Source organism: Pan paniscus, chromosome 11, assembly GCF_029289425.2.
Source record: "Pan paniscus chromosome 11, NHGRI_mPanPan1-v2.0_pri, whole genome shotgun sequence".
Taxonomy (NCBI): domain Eukaryota; kingdom Metazoa; phylum Chordata; class Mammalia; order Primates; family Hominidae; genus Pan; species Pan paniscus.
In genome coordinates, this window is record NC_073260.2 from 89,911,629 (window position 1) to 89,939,438 (window position 27,810).

General features: G+C 49.8%; 2 protein-coding genes and 1 long non-coding RNA gene across 3 annotated transcripts; 2 read left to right on the forward strand and 1 right to left on the reverse strand.

Annotated features, from left to right (window-relative positions):
- The first annotated feature begins 1,082 nt into the window (after positions 1-1,082).
- Positions 1,083-3,533, forward strand: CCL19 (C-C motif chemokine ligand 19). Its single transcript, XM_003829813.4, has 4 exons — positions 1,083-1,385; positions 2,128-2,260; positions 2,447-2,540; positions 2,627-3,533. Exons 1-4 carry the CDS (start codon positions 1,337-1,339, stop codon positions 2,645-2,647), a joined length of 297 nt encoding a protein of 98 aa, XP_003829861.1. The 5' UTR covers positions 1,083-1,336; the 3' UTR covers positions 2,648-3,533.
- A 6,597-nt stretch (positions 3,534-10,130) lies between these two features.
- On the reverse strand, positions 10,131-26,930 carry LOC129398693 (uncharacterized). Its single transcript, XR_010109153.1, has 2 exons — positions 26,356-26,930; positions 10,131-11,578 (listed from the first exon to the last, which is right to left on the reverse strand). It is a non-coding gene; the product is annotated as an uncharacterized LOC129398693 (long non-coding RNA).
- LOC100977215 (uncharacterized) lies at positions 26,041-27,105 on the forward strand. The gene is made up of 4 exons (XM_034967377.3): positions 26,041-26,145; positions 26,443-26,510; positions 26,760-26,819; positions 26,943-27,105. The coding sequence occupies exons 2-4, from the start codon at positions 26,464-26,466 to the stop codon at positions 27,097-27,099; spliced, it is 264 nt and encodes an 87-aa protein (XP_034823268.1). The 5' UTR covers positions 26,041-26,145; positions 26,443-26,463; the 3' UTR covers positions 27,100-27,105.
- The last annotated feature ends 705 nt before the right edge of the window (positions 27,106-27,810 follow it).

Sequence of the window (27,810 nt, forward strand, 5' to 3'; positions counted from 1 at the left end):
GAGCACACCTGGGTCCAAATCATGCTCCAGTACTTACTAGCTGTGTGGCTTTGTGCTCTGAGCCTCATGTTCCTTATGTGTAAAATAAGAATAATAATGTGAAAATAAGAAAAACTACATCAATGGTATTGTTTTGGGAAAGTTAAGCAAGGTAATAGTGGTAAAGTCCTTGACATAGAGCCTAGCACATAGTAAACAATCAAAAATACCATTACTATTATTATGATTAATGAATGGAAAGAAGCTAAGTCAGAAATTTAAGAGGGAAATGTTCCCCCTCCCTCTCTCCATCCAAAAGAGGGTCTAGGGTTTGGGTGACGACGGGTGACTGGGCGTTTCACATTTAGTTTCTCTTTCGAGGCCTTCTCTTCTGACCTTTCTCATAAGGATGGGAAGTCACTTGTCCCCTCCCCCATCGGCCGATTCCTTGAAATTTTAAGATTTGTCTGAATATGAGCTGGCCAGCCCCTCTCCTTAGAAATCCCCTCTTGGTTCCCAGGACTGAGAAAAGGGGGAAAATGAAGGGGGCTATTCCAAGCCAGGCTCCCTCCAGCTGTTCCTTTGACCCAGGTGTTGGACATAGGAAAACAGTAAATAGAGGAAGGGGAGGGTTTGCTGAGCCCCAGAGGCCTGAGATGTGGGATGGGGGTCCTGGGCCTCCTCCCAAGGTACCTGGCCTTTCAGTTCTGCTTGCCCCAAGGGAAGGACTGGTTCCCACATAGTGGGCAGGCACAGTGATGACCTTGGAGGCCACCCCAGGATCTCATGGTTGTCCTGAGGGTGCCAGGGAGCCTTCTTCACCACCAGCCCAAGAAAGAAGCACCAGTGAGGACAAGGGATAAACCTAAGGAAGGGAGCACAGTTCCTCACTGTGGCCCCCACCTTTGACCATCACTTCTGAACCCCAGCTTCATGGCTGATGATGCAAATGCCATCAATGGGATGACAGGGCAATCCCTCTCTCTGGAGAAACAGTGCACAGCCCCCTTTACTGGGCCAGACTGCAGACTTAAGTTCTCAGAGCAGGAGCCAAGGAAAGCAGAAGGAAAGGGCAACCGCAGGGGGAAGAAGGGGGGCAGGGTGCGATTCTGCCAGAAAGAGGGGGGCAACAGGGGAATCACAGAATGGGACATGAAGGGGAATTTCAGGCAGAGAAAGTGAAGCTCTGGCCATAAATAAGAGTCAGCTGCAGGGCTCACATTCCCAGCCTCACATCACTCACACCTTGCATTTCACCCCTGCATCCCAGTCGCCCTGCAGCCTCACACAGATCCTGCACACACCCAGACAGCTGGCGCTCACACATTCACCGTTGGCCTGCCTCTGTTCACCCTCCATGGCCCTGCTACTGGCCCTCAGCCTGCTGGTTCTCTGGACTTCCCCAGGTAAGGCTGAAGGGAGAGTCAGGGTCAGGGGCAGTGGGGGGCTGGCAGTGGGTAATGTCTAGATCTCAGATTGCTTGGCACTGGACGTAAGGGACATGGTGAGTTCAGGCAAATGCTTAGGTCTGTATGTTTCGGTGAGCCTGGCAGGTCCCTGCATGTGTGCCTGTAAGTGTGGGTGTCCCTGTGCCCCTGAATCCCAATGCGGGTGTGTCTCTTAGCACATCCTGGGGCCTATGGCTGTGGCTGTCTCTGCAAGCTCTATTTCCTGCTGCCTCTGTTTCCCAGGCAGAAGGAGATTTGCTTAAGGTAGAGAGAATGGCAGACACTAAGCCAAGGCTGATATTCAAAAATTTTAGCAATTAATAAGGCTCCTAACACCAGCCTACCCCACCCCACGCCCCTCCCACACTGTGACCTGCATTAACTCTTTACTTGCTGGATTGTCCTGGGAGAGAGGTTGGGGTGATCAGGGCAGCAGGAAGTCATTTGTGGGGCTCAGGGCAGTGGTTATTTACAAAACAGTTTAGAAGTATGACAATATATTTAGCAGCCAGTAGAGCCAGAGCCATATTGGTGCATAATGGCTGAATACCAGGTCTAACTCCTCCCCCACCCCACCAGACACACACACACACACACACACACACACACACACACACAGGTGTCCTCAATCCGAGCTAGGGCCATGGCCATGCCACCCTCAAGGGTCCCTGTGTCCTGTCACCTTCTTTCCCCATCCCAGCCCCAACTCTGAGTGGCACCAATGATGCTGAAGACTGCTGCCTGTCTGTGACCCAGAAACCCATCCCGGGGTACATCGTGAGGAACTTCCACTACCTTCTCATCAAGGATGGCTGCAGGGTGCCTGCTGTAGTGTGAGTTGTGGGGAGGGTGTCTAGCCTCATCTCCCGTTTTAGCCCCTGTTGAGACTCCCACCTTCTTATTCCCCTTCTCCATGCCAAGCCCAACCCCTTCAAGGAAATCCCTGAAACAGGTTCCCAGACATGGTCCCCAGGCACGCTGGATTCTGGGGCTCCATTCTCTCTGGCCTCTCACCCCAGGTTCACCACACTAAGGGGCCGCCAGCTCTGTGCACCCCCAGACCAGCCCTGGGTAGAACGCATCATCCAGAGACTGCAGAGGACCTCAGCCAAGGCAAGCCTGGCCCTCCCTGGCCCTGTCTCCTCCCTCTGAGCTCCTAAGATTCCAGCCCATGATCCCTCCTCTCCTTCCTCCTCTAGATGAAGCGCCGCAGCAATTAACCTATGACCATGCAGAGGGAGCCCGGAGTCCAAGTGAAGCATTGTGAATTATTACCTAACCTGGGGAACCGAGGACCAGAAGGAAGGACCAGGCTTCCAGCTCCTCTGCACCAGACCTGACCAGCCAGGACAGGGCCTGGGGTGTGTGTGAGTGTGAGTGTGATCGAGAGGGTGAGTGTGGTCAGAGTAAAGCTGCTCCACCCCCAGATTGCAATGCTACCAATAAAGCCACCTGGTGTTTACAACTAATTGATCACAACCTGTTACAGATTTCTTTGTTCTTTCTCCACTCCCACTGCTTAACTAGCCTTAAAAAAAAAAAAAAAAAAAAAAAGGCACCTGGCACCCATAGATCTGTCTGCTGTCCGTTTGCTGTCTAGCCAGGTGGACAGGAATAGGAAGGGGGAGGTGGAATGGCAGGATCTATTTTCTCTTCTGTGGCCTAGGGGGTCTCCTTGCTCACCTCCACTTAACAACCTGATGCTCTCAGGATCAGCCTCATTGCTTTCCATAGTTCAGCGACACTAAGCTTGGGTCAGTTCCCTGAATGAGCCAGCGTCTCATGCCTCCCACTCTGCTCTCCAAGGCAGGTGTTCAAGCATCCAGGTGTCTGAGGAATCCAGTGTCACTGGAGGGAAGGGAGTTGTGGGGAACCAGCTCTCACGGCTAGGGGAGGTGGAGTGGGACAAAGGGCCCAGCTCTACTGCCTGGGGGAAAATACCCATCCACCCATGCCCTTCCCTTGGTCTGGCACACTCTTCTCTCTCCTCTGCCCACCTGGCTTCCCATCTGGGTCCAGACGCCTCTTCCTCCAGGAAGCCTTCCCTGACCCCACGCTGGGTTAGGTAGCCTCCTGCAGTGGCCCCTCACAGCATTCATCACCCTGACTTATAGTTGCTGGTTTGTCCAAATTTGTCCATGTTCTTGGACTGGGATCACATCTATTTTGGGTTCCACTGTTTTTCTGGTGTCCAACATGCTGCTTGGCACAAGGCAGTCCCTCAATAAATATTTGTTTAGAGAATGAATAAATATGTGAGGAAAGGCTCAGCAGCCAGGGCTGAGGGTCCATCTGTTCATTCTGTCCATACAGAATCTGACCTCCAGGCCAGCCTTCCTCTCTCAGCCAAACTGAGCAAGGTCCAGCCCCATCTTTGCAATCCTGGGGCCATGCCTCTCAGGGACACTGACAGACAGACCTGGGAGTCAGAGGTCAGAGACAGGAGAGAGGCCCACGGGGTGGAAGAAGGAGTAGCCAGGGAAGCACAGGAGATTCCACATAGAGGAGCCCTACCACCACCCCTACAGTCTACATGGGCTCCAGGGCTCAAAGGCAACACTGAGACCAGAGACATCTCCCCAGATGAGACCAGAAAGGAATCTCAGCTCTGGGAGATGAGAGCCGTGTGACTCTTGGAGCATCCCACAGGGCTTCTCTGTACAGAGTGAGTGCCTCGTACTTGAGAAGTCTCCTGGGGAAGCAGGGTAGCCTCCAGATGGTGTTCTCTAAGGGCCTCTCCAGCTGGGAGTGACAAGTCTGTGCCACTGGGGTCAGATGACAGCAAGGAGGCCAGATTGAGCACCCCTGCCTGGGAAGAGAGCTGTCATTATATCAGGTATACATCAGCCAGCAACAAAACCAGGCCTGGGCAGGCCTTGAAAAGGGAGAAATGGTGAGGGAGTTGTGAAAGCCCCTCCTCACTGAGAGCATGACATCCTCTTCCTCTCCTCTGCTCCCAGATGCAGGTGCTCAAAACCTTGGGTATCCCAGGTCTCAGAATCACCTGGGATACCAGGTGGGTGGGAGGGATGGGGATAGTTTTCAAGAAAAGCTGCAATAACCCATCCATTCATGCATCCATGCATCCATTCATTCAGCTGTTTCTGCATTCATCAGACCTCCATCCAGCCAACTGTCCACTCACCCACTTCCCACCCAGCCATTCTTTCATCCATCCACCAAGTCAGCCAGCCATGGCGTTCTAGGTCTCCCAGCTGTGGACCCCGTGCCCCGCATCCCAGCAGGCTGGTGTCTCAGAGAACAAACACACATGGGAGGGGAGCACATTGCCTGAAATCCTTCTCAGTGCCAGTGACATTTAGAGGAAGTCAGCCTGCCACAGAAGCAACAAAAGTGATCTTTCTGGACTATCGGAGGAACACACAGACGGAGCAGGGCAGGTGAGAGTGGGAACCTTGAAGAAGATGCTACCAGGATAGGGGCCCCTGGACGCTACCTCCATGACACTGCCACCAGGAGGTACAGAGCAAATCCTGAATTCACTGCCTGGGCCAGAGTCCCATGATCCTGTCTCTGCCCCACTCATTGTGTGACTCTGGGCAAGTTCCTTTTCCACTCTGCACCCCGAGATCCAGTTTCCCTATTTGTCAGATGGGAGAGAGGAGCTTGATTTTTGAGACTCCTTCCAAACAAAGACTTGGCTCCTGAATCTTTGGTTCTCATGCTAAACCGCCAGCATTTGCATAGACACCCCACAAAGTCTTGCACATCCAGAAAACTCTCCCTGGGGCCACCCTCTGAGATCAAAGGAGATGCTGAGGCTCATAAAAAGAGAAAATAATCTAGGAGCTAGTGAAGTGCCTTGGATTCAATTGACCCTGGAAGCCTGGGAAATGAAGAACTTGGAGGAAATCTGAAGGGGTGGACACCAGAGTCCCAGGGGAGCTGGCATGCAACCCTCCCCACCCCTTCTACAGCCAATGCTTTCCATCCTAGCTTTCTGCCTTCCTCTTTTTCCCACCCCCCAACCATACTAACCCATCCTGGGCACTGGGTCTTACCCCCTTATCTCCCTGCCAGGTACAATTGCCCAGCAATCTGAGCAATTGGAGCAACAGAGCATCCTGCCCCACTCTAACATTCTCAGCACTGTGACTACATTTAATCAACATCTGCTTCCTGTTTCACGGTGAGTCACTGACAATTGTTGCATTTTCATTTATCCAGAGTTCTGGTGGGCCAGGAGCCCACCAGAGATTGTCAGATCTCTGAGGAGTGGTGTGGACTCCTAGCTTCCCAGTTAGGATGTGGAGGCCTTGTTGCCTGCCTCTAGATAGACACCTTCTTCTCTAGGGCACATGGCATCTGTTACAGGTTCAAGGCCTGCAGCTGGGTGATACCTCCCATCCTAAAGGCCAATATCTCAGCAGCCAATATCTCCCTAAAAGTATCTGACATCCCTGCTCAGGTTGCTCTTAGCCTTTGGGGGATGAAAATCTCCCTTTCCTATTTGTTGAGGGAGCTCCCAAGGGAGAGGTTGGGCCTCATCCAACTCCATTGCTAACATTGCTCTGCCAGGGTCTGGCATGAAATAAGCCCCAATACACATATGATTAACAAAAATGGAACTGAACATGGCCTTTTCCCACCATGCCCCGCCCCCCAGCAGGAGCACATCCAGTTCTCAAGACAGCTGGGGCTATCTCTGTTGTGTGGTTGAGCGTTTGTTCAGAGCCAGCTTCATACGGTTTTGATCATGTTTTGATCATCTCATATTCAACTTCTCGGCAGGCAAGCTCCATGTCACCCCCTCCTTCTAGGCTACGGGAAACTCAGAAACCACCAGAAAACCTTAGATATAACAGTTTCATGAAGGCTCAGGACTCCTAATTGGGAAATTTCCTCCAAGTGCCCCTCTGTAGGAATCAGCAGGCATTTCTCCAGTCAGATAACTTCCTAGGTGATCCCTGAGACTTTGTCCACATGGAAGGACATGGCTCTGAGTATTAGCTAATTCACCACTGACGCTTACCAGGTACTGGGCACTGCTTTAAGTGCTATTACCATTCTTATGTCGCAGCTGAGAAAACTGAGGTACAGAGGTTAACTCGCCTGCCCAGGATAGACAACTAGAAAAAAGGCAGAGCTGGCGTTCCTGTCTGGGCAGTTTGGCTCCAGAATATCTACTCTGAACTATTACACATACCACTTCTCTGAGTTGACCTATCTCCTAATTACAAATGGAGAACAGTACAGCAAGGCCAGATGTGGAGAAGCAGCCCATGGAAATAGGGAAAGCCACTACTTTTGGGTGCTGGCCATGTGCGAGTCTCCAAGCTGAGTCCTTTCTTGGCACTACATCACTGCACCCTCAAACGATCCCATGAGGTATCATTAGTACCATTCTATGTATAAGGAATTTGAAGCACAGAGGAGAATGACCTCCCAAGTCAACTCAACTGGTGAGTGGCAAAGCTGGGATTGCAGTCTAAGCCTGACTGATGGGCAGCACTTGGACTGAGGGCTGGGGGCTGGGAAGTCTAGTTGGGGTAGAAAAGCTCAGCTTGCTAGAAAGAGCTGGGGAAAAAACAAGAGAGGAAGCTGGTGGCCAAAGGTGGGGTCCTAACACCTGAACCCAGACACAAAGACATACCCTAGAGGGCTTCCAGCTTCCTGGGCCTCTGCAGTAGAAGGAGCATCAGCTTCCCCAGAGCCTCAAAGAGGGAGTTTACTCAGGCCTCAGTTTTCCCAACAACAGAGGAGTAGAGAAGGGGATTGGGCTACAGCAATGCCCACCCTACTCCTATTCCCAGGGGAGTATCAGATGCCAGGACCTGGTGATATTGAAAGGAAATGAGGAATGTAGGAATAGTGCTGGGGATCTGGAGGGTAGGGGTAGAGGCAGGACAAGGAACCTTGTGACAGGCAGGGCTCCTGGAAAGGAGTGGGGCCAGGCGTCTGATCGGCAGGTGGCAGAGGACCTCTGAAGAGCAAAGCATCTGAGGGCAGCAAGGCAGCATCAACTCTCAAAAGGCCCATTTCTGAGGGACACTTCCATCTCCCAAGGGCCCAGGGGCAGGCAGGGCAGGGTTGGAGGAAAACAGCAAGGACAGAACCTCTAAGGATCAGGGTAGATGAGGGAATCAGGCCTCCCCACCCTACTGCTAGGGCCTTTGGGTCTTCCCCGTGGCTCCAGGGGATGCAGAAGATGTGAGCCGCCCTCGGCTCCAACCTGGCAGAGGTGGGAAAGCTTTCACCCCAGCCACAGGAACACTACCATTCTGGGACAACCAGATCTCCTAGGGCTTTTGATCTCAGAATCCCAGTCCCTGGAAATCTGAGCCTAACACAATCCAAACCCCAATCACCACGTCGACCTCATTCCTGCCAAACCATCATTTCAAGGGTCCTCTCCCAAGAGGAAGCCAGCCCTTCTGTCAGGGCCTCAACACTGCAAAGTGCTCATCAGTTGAGGAACCCCCATTCCTGATAGGATGTCCCAATGCCTATTATGTCCTCATTGCTGACAGGACACCCATTAATGTCAAGGTCCCCCCATTACTATCAAGCCACCATTCCTCTCAGGAAACCCTACCACTGTCAGGAACACTTAAACCTGTCAGGCAGGACAGCAGCACTGCACAACTCCAGGGGGCACCATCCTCTCTGTAGTCTACGTAAATGGCTCCTGGTATGGCAGCACTGAGTGCCAGAGTATCACTCTGAATGTTAGTGTAAGGCCCCCAGGAGTCTCAGCGCTGCCATCACATAGGTTTCCAGCCCTGGGAAAACCCCTCACGTCTAAAGTGATGCCTCATCACTGTCTGCAACCCAGAACACTTATTCATTCCAGGCACTATTCTAGGTGCTGGTGATACGATAGTGAACAAGATAGATATGGTCTTGGTCTTCATGAAGCTTCCCCCTCTCTCCAAAAACAAAAGGCAAATAAACAAAAGTGTGGATCAGGATTCTTACTTGCAAGCCACTGAAACTCACTGGCTGATTCCAACAGAAAAGGAGTTTATTAAAAAGACCCTGGGAAGATGCAGAAAATAGCGAGAATAAGTGAGCCTAGGCAGCCAGAACCACTCCCAGAGCATACGGTACAGTACAGATGGTCCAGATAGGCCTCCAAGACAGCATGGTGGCACCACCAAAAGGTGATGCCAAGTGGCCAGGACAACGCTTATGTCCAGACAACTGAGGCCCTTGCCCTGCATCCCATGTTTTAGATGACCCTGATCTGGCCCTCCTCTAATCATATCTCTGGACACAGGAAAAAAAAGTCCACAGGACCAAGGGAGCACCCACCCAGAACTCATTCTTTTCTTCTAGACCATATTTCAGGAATTGAAAAACAGAGAATTTCCTGGCCAAATGCCCCCAAGTAGCTTCCAATATCATTATGGGCCTCTTCCTCAGATTTGTTCTTCCTAGGATAGACTATGTTACTGATATACACACTACCAGGTCCAGAGGGTAGCCAAGAAGTAGCTATTTGCAGGGAATGTAGAAGGAGCTTGTATGTATGGGGCTGGAGTGTTTACACCCAGACACGTGAGACCCTTCATGGTGCAGGATAGAACTGTGGATAGGAAGAGGAGAGGGACAAGTGGAGGGCTGGTGATGGGCTCTCCCCTTACCACCTCATTCCATCATGGATCTCCAAGGAGTTCAAGAATTCTCAACTTGAACCTAGCCTCCAAGTTGTTTTGAAAGTATATATTTTGGCTGGGCATGGTGGCTTACGCCTTTAATCCCAGCACTTTGGGAGGCCAAGGCGGGTGGATCACCTGAGGTCAGGAGTTCGAGACCAGCTTGGCCAACATGGCAAAACCCTTTCTCTACTAAAAATACAAAAATTAGCCAGGTATGGTGGCACATGCCTGTAATCCCAGCTACTTGGGAGGCTGAGGCAGGAGAATCTCTTGAACCCAGGAGGCAAAGGTTGCAGTGAGCTGAGATCGTGCCATTGCACTCCAGCCTGGGCAACGGAGCAAAACTCTGTCTCAAAAAAAAAAAAAAGAGAGAAAGAAAGAAAGTATATTTTTCAAGGTAAGGAAGACAGACACATTTTTTATTTGACAACTTGTTCGCTTGATTTTTACCTTTTAAATATTTAGATAGTGGGCCTCCATTTGTACTATTGCCCCAAGCCTCACCAGTGTTAGGTGGTCAGCCTGCCAGATGCCACCTCTGGAATCATAGCTACAGCTGCCCCTGTAAAATAGACATCACTTTCACCACCACGGCTACCACCACCAAAAATGGATTCTCTAATAACCCCACTCCTTCACATCACTACTAGTTTCCTATTCACAGTCCTATGATTAGCAAAGCCTAGGTCATGTGTCCAAGTCCTAGTGCAGAGGGGGCTGGGAAAATTAATATGTGACTTTTGGGGATTCTATGATGGAAAGCAAAGTCTACCAGTAACCAAGAGTAATATAATAGGAAATTTCTCAAACACAGAAAGGGGCTAACTTTGTGGGCAATGAAAATAATAATAATAAATATCTCTATAGTCCACACTATGGCTATCCAAGATCAACATACATCCTTCTTCCCAAACCCTAGACTTCTTAGAAAATTGAGCGTATCACCTAACATAATATCACCTTTGTTTATACAGCCAAAAAAAATTCACCCCCCCCCAAAGACAGACAACTCAGAGCCTTAGAAATTACCACATCCATCTTAGTCTGTTCAGGTTGTCATAACAAAATACCATAGACTGTGTAGCTTAAACAACAGAAATTTATTTTCTCACAGTTCTAAAGGTTAGAAGTCCACGATCAAAAGTGCCAAGATGGGCCAGGCTCAGTGGTTCATGACTGTAATCCCTGCACTTTGGGAGGCCAAAGCAGGAGGATCATTTCAGCCCAGGAATTTGAGACCAGTCTGGGCAATGTCTCCACAAAAAAAAAAAAAAAAAAAAAAAAATAGAAATAATTAGCCGGGTGTGGTGGCAGGTGCCTGTAGTCCCAGTTACTTGGGAAGCTGAGCTGGGAGGAACTCTCGAGCCTAGGAGGCTGAGACTGCAGTGAGCCATGATCATGACACTGCACTCCATCCTGGGCAACAGCAAGACCCTGCCTCAAAAAAAAAGTGCCAAGATAGTCACTTTCTGGTGAGGGCTTTTTTTGTGGCTTGCAACCAGCCAGCCGCCTTCTTACTATGTGACAGAGAGAGACAAAGAGAGGTCCCTTCCTCTTCTTCTAAGTCTATACTCCTATCGGATTATGACCTCATTTAACCTTTTTTTTTCTTCTTCTTCTTTTTTGAGATGGAGTCTCACTCTGTCACCCAGGCTGGAGTACAGTGGCATGATCTTGGCTCAATGCAATCTCCAACTCCTGGGTTCAAGCACTTCTCCTGCCTCAGCCTCCCAAGTAGCTGGGACTACAGGTACACACCACCACACCCAGCTAATTTTTGTATTTTTAGTAGAGACAGGGCTTCACCATGTTGGCCAAGCTGGTCTCGAACTCCTGACCTCAGGTGATCCACCCACCTCGGTCTCCCAGAGGGCTGGGATTACAGGTGTGAGCCACCACACCCGGCCTCATTTAACTTTAATTACCTCCTAAAGACCCCATCTTCAGATACAGTCACATTTAGGGTTAGGACTTAACATACGAATTTGGGGGGGGACACAATTCATTCCATAGCAACATCTGATTCTAAATCCAAGATATTGGGGTGACATGTTTTCCCCCTCCAGTTTTACTGTAATCTTACATCTCTATTTTTAACACCTGGTAACCACCACCAACACATCTGATTGGTCAGAATAGGCTAGGTAATGCTGTAATAACAAATGACATCCAAATCTGAGGAGTGTAATACAACAAAATTCTATTCCCCATGCATACCAAGCCTGCTGTGGGTCCAGGCAAGTCTCCAGCACAGTTGTAGTCCATGTGGCTGCTCAAGTTTTCAAGTGTTTTGATCTGTTGGCAGCCTCTTCATCTCAACACAGGCTTCCATGGTCGCTCCAGTCAAGGAAGACAGCAAGGGAAATTCTTGCTTAAATGTTTTTGTCCACAAGTGACATATGCCATTTCTGTTCACATTTCATTGGCCAAAGTGGGTCACACAGCCATACCTAACGTCTTGGTGGTAACTCCCAAGATGAGAAGTAAAACCAGAATCTTGCTGAGTAGTAGTAATACCACCACAACAACCTATATTCAAGAATGCAATAAAGGAGGATAAAAGAAAAGAGGAGTCAGTTAAAGAACAGAAAAATAGACACATTTCACATGGAAGGGAATATGGATAAAAGTTACAGTCAGTAGTTCTGCAACTGGTTCTGGGACTTAGCTGACATTTATTATTCTCTTCTTGTATTGGTTTTCTTATTTTATTTTTTATTTTTTTATTTTTTGAGACAGGGTCTCCCTCAGTCGCCCAGGCTGGAGTGCAGTGGTGCGATCTCGGCTCACTGCAACCTCCGCCTCCCAGATTCAAGCGATTCTCCTGCCTCAGCCTCCCAAGTAGCTGGGACTACAGGCACCCCTCACCATGCTTGGCTAATTTTTGTATTTTTAGTAGAGATGGGGTTTTACCATGTTGGCCAGGCTGGTCTCAAACTCCTGACCTCAGGTGATCTGCCCACCTTGTCCTCTAAAGTGCTGAGATTACAGGCATGAGCCACTGCACCCAGCCTTGTATTGGTTTTCTATTGCTGTAAAATAAATCACCACAAATTTAGCAGCTTAAAATAACTCAAATTTATTATCTCACAGCTCCTGTGAGCCAACAGTGTAGGTCTAGGTTGACTGGGTCCTCTGATCTTGGCCTCACTAGGCTGAACTCAAGGTGTCATACAAACATATTTGGACTGTCAGGCAAAAATAAAAATTAAAAATATAAAAGAAATGAACTCAAGATGTCATCCAGCACTGCAATCTCATCTGAGGCTCAGAGCCCTCTTCCAAACTCACTGCTATTTTTGGTAGTTGTGCTTGTAGGACTGAAGCTCCCAGCTCCTAGAACTGCCTGCCATTCACTGGCACATGGTCCTTTCCACAATATGGAAGTTTTTTGAGAAGGCGTCTCACTCTGTCACCAGGCTAGAGTGCAGTGCCGCGATCTCGGCTCACTGCAACCTCCGCCTCCTGGGTTCAAGCGATTCTCATGCCTCAGCCTCCTGAGTAGCTGGAATTAACAGGCACGCGCCACCACACCCAGCTAATTTTTGTATTTTTAGTAGAGACGGGGTTTCACCATGTTGGCCAGGATGGTCTCGATCTCCTGACCTCGTGATCCGCCCACCACTGTCTTTCAGGATCACCCTGAATGGGGCCTTAATGCTATAGTGATCCACTCTAAACTAGTTCCAGAAAATTGTGCAGAATAATATATACCCAGCTGAAAAATTGGCTTATGAGTCAACGGTCATCAAGAACTCTCCATGAGGCTGCAGGTGCAGACTAAGGGAAAGGTGACAATGACCCAGAAGCAAGCATGCTGGAAATGTGAGCAACCTGCTCTTGGGCTTCATACTGCATGGTAATTGGCCACAGACACCTCAAACACCACTGGATCTGATGAGTCAAAGGGCCAAGTGAGAGACAATGGCACTGCCACCAATTCTACTGCCACCACCAAAATGGATTCCCCATGGTCCTTGCTTCTTTGCATCACTAATACTTGATTCACAGCCCTGAGAAGGTACATCCAGATTGGTTGGATTTTCTTAGATGCAAGAGAGGCTGGGAATGTGAGTATCTGGCCTGTAGGGCTTTTATGCAGGAAGGGGGTTCAAACCAGACAGGTGTTAGTTTAAACTCTAAAGGGACAGAACTAATGGAATAGACATATCTAAAGGGGCCGGGTGTGATGGCTCAGGCCTGTAATCCTAGCACTTTGGGAGGCCAAGGCAGACGGATCGCCTGAGGTCAGGAGTTCCAGACCAGCTGGCCAACATGGTGAAACCCCATCTCTACTAAAAATACAAAAATTAGCCGGGCATGGTAGCCCATGCCTGTAGTCCCAGAGACTCAGGAGGCTGAGGTGGAAGAATTGCCTGAACCTGGGAGGCGGAGGTTGCAGTGAGCCGAGATCGCGTCACTGCACTCCAGCCTGGGTGACAGAGCAAGACTCTGTCTCAAAAAAAAAAAAAAGAAAGAGCCAGGCATGGTGGCTCTTAATCCCAGCACTTTGGGAGGCCTAAGCGGGCGGATCACTTGAGGTCAGAAGTTCAAGACCAGCCTGGTCAACATGGTGAAACCCCGTCTCTACTAAATATACAAAAATTAGCTGGGCGTGGTGGCAGGCGCCTGTAATCCCAGCTACTCAGGAGGCTGAGGCAGGAGAATCGCTTGAACCCAGGAGGCAGAGGTTGCAGAGTGAGCCGATACTGCACCATTGCGCTCCAGCCTGGGCAACAAGAGCAAAACGTCATTCCAAAAAAAAAAAAAAAAAAAAGGAAGGAAGGAAAGAAAGAAAATATATAAAGGGGGGGAGTTTATTAAGTATTAACTCACACGATCACAAGGTCCCACAATAGGCCGTCTGCAGGCTGAGGAGCAAGGAGAGACAGTCCAAGTTCCAAAACTGAAGAACTTGGAGTCCAACATTCAAGGGCAGGAAACATCCAGGACGGGAGAAAGATGTAGGCTGGGAGGCTAGGCCAGTCTCTCTTTTCACATTTTTCTGCCTGCACATATTGCCGGCAGCAATTAGATGGTGCCCACTCACATTAAGGGTGGGTCTGCCTTTCCCAGCCCACTGACTCAAATGTTAATCTCCTTTGGCAACACCCTCACAGACACACCCAGGATCAATACTTTGAATCCTTCAATCCAATCAAATTGACACTCAGTATTAACCACCAGGACACCTAAAAGAGAAGAAGCCAGCCATTCAAGGAGGAATGACCAGTGTGGCCAGAGGACAATGGACGAGGAGGAGATGGCATAAGAAGAGGTAGGACACAGAGGCTGGAATCATAGGATCCAAGTCTTTGCAGGCCACAAGAAGGAGTGAGGATTTTGTTCTATAAGTGCTGTGAAAGATTTAACCTGAGGAGTAACATGATCTCATTAACAGTTTACTGGCTGGGCGAAGCGGCTCACACCTGTAATCCCAGCATTTTGGGAGGCCCAGGCGGGCGGATCACGAGGTCAGGAGATCGAGAACATCCTCTTTCTAACACGGTGAAACCCCGTCTCTACTAAAAATACAAAAAATTAGCCAGGCGTGGTGGCGGACGCCTGTAGTCCCATCTACTCGGGAGGTTAAGGCAGGAGAATGGCGTGAACCTGGGAGGCGGAGCTTACAGTGAGCCAAGATCATGCCACTGCACTCCAGCCTGGGTGACAGAGCGAGACTCCATCTCAAAAAAAAAAAAAAAAACAGTTTACAAAGACCCTATCAGCAGTCTGGAAAAATGAATTGTACAAAGAATGGGGAAGTCAGAGGGCTTTTCCAGTAGTCTAGGAAAGAGATGATGCTGGCCTAACCTAGGTGGTGGCAGTTGGAATAGAGAAGAGGAATCCAATATGGACTTATAAGTAGAACATGAGGCTGAGCTGATGGATTATATTTGAAGCATAAGGGCAAGGGAAAAACCAGGGATGACACCAGGCTTCAAGCCTGAGCCCCTGGAGGGATGGTGGCTTCCTTTTCTGAGATGGATAACTGGGGAGAAGACAAGCTAGGAGGGAGGTGTTGAGAATCAGGAGTTTGGTTTTGGAATAAGATATCTGATATAGTTTGGAAATGTGTCCCTGCCCAAATGTCATGTTGAATTGTCATCCCCAGTATTGGAAATGGGGCCTGGCGGGAGGTGATTGGATCATGGGAATGGATTTCTCATGGAGGGCTTAGCACCACCCCCTTGGTGCTGTCCTCCTGAAAATGAGTGAGTTCTCATGTGATCTAGCTGTTTAAGAGCGTGTGGCATCTCCCTCTGTTTCTCTCTTGCTCCTGCCCCTGCCATATGAGATGCCTGCTCCCCCTTCAGCTTCTGCCATGATTGTAAGCTTCCTGAGTCCTCCTCAGAAGTAAATGCCAGTGTTATGTTTCCTGTATTGCTTGCAGAACTGTGAGCCAACTAAACCTTTTTTCTTATAAATTACCCAGTTTCAGGTATTTCTTTATAACAATGCAAAAATAGCCCAATCCAGTATCTGTAAGAAAGCCAAGGAAATCCCAAATAGGCAGTTGGCTCTGCAGCCTGGAACCCAGAAGTAGATCTGTACACCATCCCTGGCTCTTCCAGAGTCTCACTCTGTTGCCCAGACTGGAGTGCAGTGGCATAATCATGGCTCACTTCAGCCTCAACTTCCCAGGCTCAAGAGATCCTCCACCTCAGCCTCCTGAGAAGCTGGGACTACAGGTGCCCGCCACCATGCCCAGCAAAGTTTTGTATTTTTTGTAGAGATGTGGTTTCCCCATTGTGCCTAGGCTGGTCTTGAACTCCTGGGCTCAAGTGATCCACCTGCCTTGGCCTTCCAAAGTGCTGGGATTACAGGCATGAGCCACCATGCCCAGCCCAACTTCTACCTCTTTAATGTCTCTGGTATCTGCGCCACTTCTTCAGCCCTGCTACTACAGCCCAGCCCTGACTTCAGCCTCCTTCCTAAGGGCAGTTGCAACATCTGGGCTTGGCCATCCCCATGGCTCCTTCCTCAAGAATTTTTCAAAATTATATATGACCAGAAATAACTCCCCCACTCCACCTCCCACACACATATAGCCTCTCCCACCACTAGCCCTTTCCCCGCCCCACCTACATTGGGATTAATCACAAACTCTTATGTCCCTCCTCTGAGCTTTTGTGCCTGCTGTTCATTCTGTCTGGAATGTCCTTTCTCCATTCCCACCCATACTTGAGGTTCTTTTTGCAAAGCTATCTCCTTCAGGCAGCCTCCCCTCCCTACTTCCCTCTGACACCCCAGGGCTCCCCATCTCCAACCACATAGCAGAGGTCACCCTCAGCTTTACATCCAGGGGCCCTTGTTTCCTGAGCTTCTCCCAAGCAAGCTCAGCCCAGGCCCAGGCACCCTGAGATTCAGAGTGACCCAAACTGCAGGGAATAGAGGAGATAACTATTGAGGAAACCCTGGCAGTGGCGTTATTTCAAGCTCCAGGGGATAGGATGCAGGGAAGGGGTGTATGCTATTGCTCAAGACTTCCCCCTATCCTGATATCCCATCACCTCCAGAAGTTCTGTGCAATGTTCCACCCACACTCTGGGACCGCAGAGCCAAGCTCTGCCCTTCCAGCTGGACTGAGACCCTCCAGACATGAATAGAGGATTTGCAAAAGGATAGGAAGTGAAGCAGACCCCTTCCCAGGATCAGGGACTTTCAGAAGTTGAGTAATTTGGTTTCTTGCTCATTTCCAGCCCCTTTCTGGAATAAGACATGACAGCCCACTTAGGCCAGATCCCCTCTTCCACAGGCCAGGAACCACACACTCCATTTTCCCCGTATGCTAGACGCCCTCTGCAGGCCCCATGAGGTTGAGAGTCCAGGCCAGGAGCCCCTTTTCCCTAGGCACTGGACGCCCCCTGCAGGCCCTTGCAGATTGAGAACCACAAAGAGATGGATTGAAAAAGCAGCCAGAAAACAAACCCGCCCAGCGCAGTGGCTCACACCTATACTCCTAGCACTGCGGGAGGCCAAGGCGGGCGGATCACTTGAGCCCGGGAGTTTGACACCAGCCTGGGCAACACGGTGAAACCCCATCTCTACTAAAAATACAAAAAATTAGTGGGGTGTGGTGGCACGCACCTGTAGTCCCAGCTACTTGGGAGGTAGGAGGATAGCTTGAGCCCAGTGGTGGTTACAGTGAGCCGAGATCACGCCACTGCATTCCAGCCTGAGTGACAGAGCGAGACCCTGTCTCAAAAAACAAAAATAACAACAACAACAAAAACACCATACACAAACACATGATTGCCGACACCCTTACCCATCTACGCGTCTCTACCCACACACATACATACACAGACACATAATCAATCACACAGCCAATCACTCACATACACCAAGGACACACTACAATTGTTTAAGCATATAATCACAGTACAAACACAAGGGCACTCCCTGTTCATGTTCCCAATAATAAAACATAATATGTCTTCCCCATTGATCCAGACTAGGATTGGCAAACTATGGCCCATGGGCCAAATGCAGCCTGCCACCTGTTTCTGTAAATAGAGTTTTATTGGAATACAGCCATGCTTATTCATTTAAATATATCTATGACTGCTTTTGTGCTGCAACAGCAAAGCTGAGTAGTTGCTACAAAGACTGTATGGCCCACAGAATCTTAAATATTTACTATCTGGACATTTACAGAAAGTTTACCAATCCCTGATCCAGACTCAGCTTCAGAATTGAAGTTGGCAAGTGAAACAAGACTAATTGTCTTCAGTGTCTTGGCATTGAAAGATGGTCAGAGAAATAAATGGATGGGATGGACGGATGGATAGATGGGCAGATGGACACATACAGGTAATAAAGCAGAGTTTTGCTCCGAATACCAGTGTTCCACTCATTATAAACTGGGAAATCTTGGGAAAATTAACCTTTCTGGGTCTTAGTTTCCCATCTGTATAATAGGGATAACACAGTCATTTTTACTGAGGGCTTTTTCGGTTGCAAACGGCAAAAACCCAATTCAAAGCACCTTGAGCAAAAAGTTAAATTTGTTATATCAAAACTATGTATGAGGCCAGATGCAGTGGCTCACGCCTGTAATCCCAGCACTTTGGGAGGCTGAGGCAGGTGGCCTGCTTAACCTCAGGACTTTGACACCTGCCTGGGCAACATGGGGAAATTCTGTCTCTACAAAAATTAGCCAGGCTGGCCGGGTGCGGTGGCTCATACCTGTAATCCCAGCACTCTGGGAGGCCGAGGCAGGCAGATCACAAGGTCAGGAGATCAAGACCATCCTGGCTAACATGGTGAAACCCCGTCTCTACTAAAAATACAAAAAATTAGCCAGGCGTGGCAGCGGGTGCCTGTAGTCCCAACTACTCTGGAGGCTGAGGCAGGAGAATGGCGTGAACCTGGGAGGCAGAGCTTGAAGTGAGCCGAGATCACACCACTGCACTCCAGCCTGGGCGACAGAGCAAGACTCCGTCTCAAAAAAAAAAAAAAAAATTAGCCAGGCTGTGGCACCCACCTACTCAGGAGGCTGAGGTGGGAGAATCACTTGAGCCCAAGAGGTGGAGGTTGCAGTGAGCCGAGATCGCACCTCTGCACTCCAGACTAGGCAACAGAGCGAGGCTCCATCTTAAAAAAACAAACAAACAACAACAACAAAAAAGCTTCTTATTAAGGAGAAGATTATCTGCAACCCTGGCTGGATCCAGGGGTTGAAATGTTGTTATCTCCTTCCCTTACCTTAATTCCTCTCTTTTTTTTTTTTTTTAAATAGAGTCTCGCTCTGTAGCCCGGACCGGAGTGCAGTGGCACGATCTTGGCTCACTGCAACCTCCCGCTCCCAGGTTAGAGAATCCTCCTGCCTCATCTCTCGAGTAGCTGGGACTGCAGGTACATGCCAGCACAACTGGCTAATTTTTGTATTTTTAGTAGAGACAGGATTTCACTAGGTTGGCTAGGCTGGTGTCAAACTTCTGACCCCAGGTGATCTGTCCGCCTTGGCCTTCCAAAGTGCTGGGATTACAGGCATGAGCTCACACCATGCCCTGACTAATCTTTTTGTGTAGGGATCTCATTCCTGTCATAGACAGGTTGCTATGGTTTGAATATTTGTCCCCTCCAAAACTCATGCTGAAATTTAATCCCTGGCTGGGCATGGTGGTGCACACCTGTAGCTGTAGTCTCAGCTACTTGGGAAGCTGAGGCAGAAGAACTGGCTGAGACCAGGAGTTCAAGGCTGCAGTGAGCCATGATCATGCCACTGCACTCCAGCCTGGGTGACAGAGTGAGACTTCGTCTCTTAAAAATATATAACAAATTAAAAATAAATAAAAGAAATTTAATCCCAAATGTAGCAATATTGAAAGGTGGGGCCTTTAAGTAGTGATTGGGTCATGAGGGCTCTGCCTTGATGAATGGATGAATCCATCCACGGAGTAATGGGTTATTATGGGTGTGGGACTAGAGGCTTCCTAAGAAGAGACACGGGCTAGGACACTCAGCCCCCTCACCATGTGATGCCCTGTGCCACACCTCACGACCCTGCAGAGAGTCCCCACCAGCAAGAAGGATCTCACCAGGTATGGCCCCTCAATCTTGGACTTCTCAGCCTCCATAACTGTAAGAAATAAATTATTTTTGTTTATAAATTACCCAGATTTAGGTATTCTATTAAGCAACAGAAAATGGTCTAAGATACAGGTGCTCTTCTAGTAGCAAGAAATATGGCCACTAGAAGCCTCAAGCCTAAATTTTTATATTGATTGATCTAAAAGAGACTCTCTTTCTCCTAGCATCCAAACATCAAATCTCATAGAAAGCTCTGGTTAACTGTACTTGTGATACATACTCAGTTCTTCAGTCTATCACAGTGGCCAGGAAAAGGGGTACTCTGATCAGAGCACTGTAGCTGACAGCCCCACCAAGACCATGTTAAGTGGGAAAGGAGTTTCCTACAGGAACCACAAAAAGGGGTATAGAAAAGTAGAAAAGTGGTCTGCATGAACAAAAACAGCCCACAGCAATCCACTTCATAGATTTGTCATGAGACAATGAATTTAAAGCATTTTGCATGGTGCCTGGCACTTAAGTATCATAAATGTTAATTATTACCATAACTGAGAGACAAACAAATGAAGGGAAACAATAAATGAATAATGGTTGAACATACAGATGAACAGGTCACAATGAATATATGAAAAAATAAATGAAAGATGAAAGAAGGAAGAATGGGCTGATGAAGAGATAAAGATGAGTGGACATATAGACACTTGGATGGATGGATGGATGGATGCATGGGGCAGAAAAATACAGGCAATTAAATCTGCTCCACTATATACTCTAGATCTGGAATGGGAAACAGAATAGCACTCCACAATAGTGTCTTCTGAGAGGTCTATCTCTTGGGTCTGGCAGAACAGTTCTCTGGGTGACCGTACACTGACCCAGTTCTCCTCCGTTTCTCACTTGGAATGCAAAATCTTGAGATAAGGAAGAGGTGACAGAAACAGATAAGGAACAGGCTCTCTTCTAGTCCCACCCCAGAAACAATATCCTTCAATGTTTTAGCCCAGGAATTCACATTGCCCTGGGGTATAAAACCCAAGGCAGGCTGCTTTCTGGAGTCCTTGGCTGCAGTGCAAGTGCAGCATAGGCAGATGAAGCCATCTGCCCTGGGCAGCTTTCCTGAGCCTTGGGGGCTGCCTCACAATTAATCCTGGGATTCTGTTTCCCTTGCTGCCTACCTGAGAGTAATAAATCCATTTCATATAACTTGTTGGATGTGTTCTCCCACTGGACTCAGACAAATTGGCAACCAGTACACAGTAAGCCTGCTTTTCAGGACTCCCTCATTCCTTTCTTTTCCTGTTACTCTGTGAGCAGACCAAACCCTCTCCTCAAAAATCCCTCTCAATTCCCAGGATAGGGAGGCCACGGTAGAGAATGGGCATGTTCTAGGCCAAGTTCTCCTCCAGCTATTCTAACTCAGCTCTGGGGCATAGGAAAATGGGTCAATAAGGGAGAGGGACAGTGCTGGCTGGGCCAGGAAGGTGAAGTCCTAGAGTCCAGAGATGAGAGATAGGGGAGCTGAACCTGCTTCCAAAGAATGTTCCCTTTAGCTTCACTTTCCAAGGGAGGAATGGATCTCAGATGGTGGATATATAGGCACTGTGATAGGCCCAGGGAGGTCTGGAGAATCTGGGAGAGGACCTTCTCATCCTTACCCTGCTCTTGTGATTCTCTCTCAGGGAATCTAGGGGGTGGCTATGTCCCATCTTTCCCACTCCTCCTACTCCCAGGTATCTTAGTACTACAGAGAAGAGCTGGCAGTGAGGAACCTAGGGAGGAGACACATTCCTACCTCTGACCCTAATCTTGAACCAAACCCTGACTCCCAGCCTTGAGACTGATGGCTCAAATGCCTCCAAAGGAGCAACATCACAAACCTTGCAAATCTTCCCCTAATGGTAATAGTGCAAACTCTCCTCCCCTTGTCCAAACTGCTTATTGCTGAGATTCTCGGAGCTGAAGCCAAAAAGTGAAAAACAGGTGCAGTCTACTGCGGAGAGTTGTGAAAGAGAAAAGAGTTTCCTCCACAAAAAGGGAGAGAGAGGCGATGGGGAGCTATCCAGTGGGAAAGTATTCTGCTACCAACTCATGGACTGCAATTCACTTCTGACACTAGCCACGTAGAGTTAGCACCAGATTCCACAGGTTTAAGGGAAAGGTCCCCAACAAGACTGTCCCCAGTTTAGATACCAGCCACAAGTAGGGTCTCCAAGCCATCCACATTTCTGGCCAACTGGCTACAAGTCTGAGAAGTTCCCAAAACCCGTCAGTTCTGATAATTTGCTAGAGTGACTCACAGAACTCAGGAAAGTGCTGTGTTTAATTAGTTTATTAAGGGTATAAATCAGAAACAGCCAAATGAAAAGACACACAGGATGAAGTCTAGGAGGGTCTCAAATGCAGAGCTTCTCTCAGTGGTTTCTCCTTGTGGAGACATAAGGTGCATCAGCCTCCTGGGACATCAATGTGTTCATCAACCAGAAAGTTTTATGAGCTTTGGTGTCCAGAGTTTTTTTTGAGATTTCCTTACATCAGCATAATTGAATTATTGGCCACATACCTGAATTCAATCTCCAGCGCCCCCTTCCTCCCCAGAGGTCAGCCTGGCCCAAAGTCTCAACTCTCTAATCACATGGTTGGTCTTTACTGTGACCAACCTCTAACCTGAGTCATCTCATCTCTTAGCATAAACCCAGGTGTGTTCCAAGGGGCTCATGAGTAATAAAGACACTCCTATTACTTGGGAAATTCCAAAGGTTTAGTCTCCCTCTCAGGAGCCAGGGACAAAAGGCAGTCAAATTCTTTATTACACACCATTAGGGAAGGAAGTTTCTGAACATAGAAAATGAAAGTTTTAGGGGGCCATAAATAGGAGACAGCCACAGCCTCCTACAGATCCACACACACTCATGGACCCTCAGTCTTCCAAGGACTCCCTCGCCCTCATGATCATGATCCCTCTCCTGCTTGCTCTCCCCATCCAACCTCACACACAGTCTCACAGACTCCACACAAGCAGAAGGACTCCTGCACACCCATGCACACCTGCTGCTCCCAGGGACTCTCCTCATTTGTCCATCTCTGCTCATCCTCCATGGCCTCTTGTGTGTGTGGCACCACTCCTCTTCTCAGCATATTGGTTTTCTTGCCATGAGTGAGTAAAATGGGGCAGGGGTTAAACGGTACGGTGAGGGGCATGGCAGGGATCAATGTGCAGGTCTCAGGGAGTCTGTAAAGGAAGCTGAGTTCATGTTGTGAATCCAAAAGTATCTGAGATGGGTCTCAATCAATTTAGAAAGTTTATTTTGCCAAGGTTGAGCACACACTCATGACATGATACAGCCTCAGGAGGTTCTGACAACACGTGCTAAAGGTGGTCGGTGCACAGCTTGGTTTTATACATTTTGGGGAGACATGAGACATCAATCAATACGTGTAAGGTGTACACTGGTTCAGTCTGAAAAGGCGGGACAACTCGAAGTGGGGGCTTCCAGGTCATAGGTAGATAAGAGACAAAAGGCTGCATTTTTTGGGGTCTTTGATCAGCCTTTCACTGAATACACAATTTACATGGAGTGGGGAGTAAAGGAATAGTCACACTGATGCCTTAGTCTGGCTCAGTGGATCTGCATTTTTGCATAAACAATAGGGCAGAAGAAGCAATCAGATACACATTTGTCTCAGGTGAGCAGAGGGATGACTTTGAGTTCTGTCTATTGTCCTGCACCTGTGAAGATAAGCTATCAGTTTACATTGCCAGGGTGAAATTCAACACAACTGTTTTAAGGTAAAGATCTTGAGGCCCATAAGGAATTTCCCTGTGGATAAATTGTGAGGGAGGTATGTAGCTTTTTCTTTGTAGCTATCTCTTTTAGGAATAAAACAAGAGGCAGGTTTGCCTGACACAATTCCCAGCTTGACTTTCCCCTTGGTTTAATGATTTGGGGGTTCTGAGATTTATTCTCCTTTCACAATATCAACATCCAGGTCCTGAGACTGATATGCACCTGAGACTGTACATATGCCAAATGGGTGTGCCCTTGTGATGACTTTACGTCCTGTGTTACATGGGTATACCTGTGCATTGTGTGTATTCCTTTGCAGTCTATGTGTGTGCCTGTGTGGTGTGGGTATGCCTATGCCCTTTGTGTGCACCTGTGTGATGTAGATGTGCCTGTACCCCAGCTGTTCCTGTATGTATCAGTGCCTGGATGGGTCCTGGAGCCTCTGGCTGCTCTTCTCTTTATAGGCTCTGTCTCTATAGCCTGGACTTCCCAGAGGAAGAAGAGAACAGTGCATGTGGGTGGAGTAGAGAGCAACACTAAAGCTCTGGACACAGATATCCCAAGTTCCAGTCAGGGCTATGGCCTTCCCATCTTAAGCCCTAAAGCTAATACTCACTCCCTAGCTCTGGGTGATACCAACAACTCTGGGGACTCTGCCTCTTAGCAAATCAACACCCAATTCCTGGGAACATTTTTGGTGCCTTCTGCTACCTCCTCTTCAGGGATGGCTGCAGGGCACTTTGTCCTATGAGTCGGGGTGGAGAATGTCCAGTCTCCTCCCCTCCCAATCACTTCCTCCATCATCCAGGTCTCCATTCACCATGTTACTTCCTTCACTTCTCCTTGCCCAATCCCTCCCACAAGGAAGCCCCTAAAACAGGTTCCCAAATCTGGTCCCAGCATCTGCCCCTCACACCAGGGCCTTTCAGGAAGATGAGTTCTGCGGCTCCATTCTCTCTGACTCCAGATTCACCACACTGAAAGGCAGCCTCTAGACCAGCCCTGGATGGATTGCACAAACTGGAGACTGTGGAAGACCTCTGTCAAGGAAAGCCTGGCCCTCCCCAGTCCTGTCTGCCCCCTCTGAGCCCCGTCTAAGATTAGAGCCCATGGCCCTTCCTCTCCTTCCTTTCCCAGAGCAAGAGCCACAGCAGTTAGCCCATGAGAGTGCCAGAGACAGCCCTGGCCTGGGGAACCAAGGACCAGAAGGGAAGACCAGGCCTCTAGTTCCTCGGCACCAGACCTGACCCAGCCAGGCCTGGAGTGTCAACATGAGTGTGAATGTGAGTGAAAGGGTGAACGTGGTGAAAGCATAGCTTCCGAACTCCCAGACTGCAGTGCTTCCAATAAAACCACCTAGCACCCATGGATCTCTCTGTCTGCTATCTGTATGTGGCTCAGACAAGGGAAGACAAGAATGAGAGGGAGAAAGAGGGTGGGATGGGGGAGAGAAGAGCGGTATCCATTCCTCACATTTCAACCAGAGGAAACTTTCACCCCACTTATTTCTGGTCACTCCCTCCTATACAGTCAGCCCAGCCCCAAGACTGTCTTTCCCCTTACTCAAACCGACTACAGCTCAGTACTGGGCCTTGACTGGGATGTCAGAGGTCTGGGGCAGCTATTTCCAACCTCCTACACTGGGTTGATTGCCCTTTCTTGACACCTTCTACTTCTTCCAGCCAGCCTGCTCCATTTATAATAAGAATCTCACTATTCTCTTTTGATCCTCCCAGCTCTACCCCTACCTCTCAGAGGGCAGACAAGGTGCCTGTCTTGTTTGTTGGTTGTTTTGTTTTGTTTTGTTTGAGACGGAGTCTCACTCTGTCGCCCAGGCTGGAGTGCAGTGGTGCGATCTCAGCTCACAGCAACCTCCGCCTCCCAGTTTCAAGCAATTCTCTGCCTCAGCCTCCCGAGTAGCTGGGATTACAGGCGCCTGCCACCACGCCCGGCTAACTTTTGTATTTTTAGTAGAGACGGGGTTTCACCATCTTGGCCAGGCTGGTCTTGAACTCCTGAACTCGTGATCCACCCACCTCGGCCTCCCAAAGTGCTGGGATTAAAGGCGTGAGCCACCGTGCCCGGCCACCTGTCTTCTTTACTACTACATCCCCATGCCCAGCACAGTGCCTGACACACAGGTGGTCATTCAGCAAATATTTGTTGATTGAATGAATGTAGCAAAAAAAAAAAAAAATCACAGGAAGATAGGTCTCAGACCAGAGAGGAAGGGCAATGACCCTCCGGCCATTCAGTGACTTAGCCGAGGCCACTCAACCAGGTATTTCCGTAGCCTGGCCTTTTCTAGACTGGACTCTATCTGAGGACCTATTCTTCCTCGGCCCAGGGTCATACAAGGGGAGGAAGGCAGGCAAGAGAGGCACTTGGCAGGGCAGAAGCCCAGGGAGGGGTAGAGGAGACGTGGGGATTAAGAAAACAGTACTGGACTTAGTCCCAACTCTCTTTTCTTGCTGCCTGCTGCGGAAGCCTCGGCCCCCCAAGGTGTAGCTCCAAAACCTGACTTGACACCTATAAAAGAGGGTCCTTTGCCCGCATCTTAATCAACCGACTCCGCCCCTGGCCTCACCCCGTAAGATGACGTTTCGACTCCGCCTCCTCTGGGAGACATGAACACCCCACCCCTTCCGGGGGACAGGCAAACCTAGTGCGCAACGGCATCCCTGTGACGTAATAGTAACGGTCCGTTTCCGGGGTGGAGCCAGGGAGGGCGGGAGTTTAGGCTGCGCTGACCCCTCTCAGCCCCCCCTCCAGGTGACCCCAGCCCCTGAAAATCCTCACCCAGGGCCCCAAATCTCCCAGCCCCATGACCGCCAAACCTCTCGTCCTGGCCCCCTAAATGCCCCAGGCCCCGGAGATGACCGGCCTCCTCACCCCTTAACTTCCAGTGCCTCCCAAATCTCCAAGCCCACCCTGTCCCGTGGTGGCAACTGAGGCTTCCCGGGGGCATCAGCCTCAGATTACCTGAGAACTGGGCAGCCTCGTCCTGAGAATGACGGAGAAGGGGACCTGGGGCTAGGGAATCCCTGATTCAATCATGCCGCTCCCCAGGAGACGTTCGGAGCCCAGGACATGTCGGGAATGAGGAGATACGAGGTGGCGCTGGAGGCGGAGGAGGAGTGAGTGGAGGCGGGTTCTGCGGAGGAGGAACCAGGCGGCTCCGGGGTGGGGGAGGGTGGAGTTCTGCGGGGGCGAGGGGTGGGCAGGGCGAGCCTCCCAGGGGCGTGGGCGCGAAGGGAGCCGCTTTTAGAGGCGGGGCGGAGCCTTCCTCGAGGGCGAGGCACCGCGGGGCGGAGTCTGTAGGGTCAGCTCCTCCCCGCCCCGCCCCGCCCCGCCCCGCCCCGCCCGGCTCTGCCCTCTCTCTGCAGGATCTACTGGGGCTGTTTCTACTTTTTCCCCTGGCTTCGCATGTGGCGGAGGGAGCGGAGGTGAGGGGGCTGCGATACCGCGGACCCGCCCCGGGCATGGACGGGACTCAGTCTCTGAGGACCCATCGGGGGGAATCCGGTAGCTCCCGCCCCGCCTCATGCCAGTGTCGGGTCGCCCCACAGCTCGGCGCACCCCGGGGAGCAGAAGCTGGAGCCTCTGCGAGGCCTGATGAGCTGTCTGTCCAGCGGCCTGGATCCTACTCCCCAGCGCTCGGGTCGTGGCTTCCCCCGCCGCAGCCCCACCGCCGCTGCCCAGCCAGCCAGTGCATTAAAGATTTAAACCGAAGCCCACCGTACTGACCTCCTGACTCTGCCGCCGCTGTCGCCATTCGAGCCGGGCGCCCCTCCCCACATGGGCTCTGTTCCGTACTGACAGGGCGTCCCTCCCTGGAAGGGTGCCCTTCCACGTCAAAGCCCCTCATCAGTGTCAGGCCTCCTGTTACTATCAATGGCTGTCTCCCCCAATCCCAACCCCCAAAAACCCATACTGTGAGTCGCCTATATGAAGAGAACTAAATAATCCTGCCTGTTACTCCCTTCCTCGGAGCGAGGACTTTGCCAGCTGTCTGAAGAATCTTCTCTGCTGGGAGTATATCTAAAACATTTTAAGCAGAGGTGTAGGATGCAGGCTGTAAATGATAAGAGGGGGAGATTCCTAGAAGCTGCCTGCCACAGAGGAGCGACTTGGGTGGGCGACCTTTCCTACAGTTCATACCCCAACTTTTGGCTCCTCCAGTCTGATCCCAAGTTTAGAGATCCTTGGCATCAGCCTACCTAGAAGTTCTTGCTCCCTCCCTAGGAGAGTCCAAGGGCCACTGCTCTCTGCCGCCCCCTTCTGTCACCCAATCAGCCTGGGACCCACTAACTCCTCAAGTGGTGAGAATCAGGGACTGCTATGTGGGCCTGCCTTCAGTTAGGGACTGGACCCAGCACCAGAAAGGGCACCACAAGATTAAGTTAAAGAAAGAGACGGCCCAGTTTCTGGCTGGGG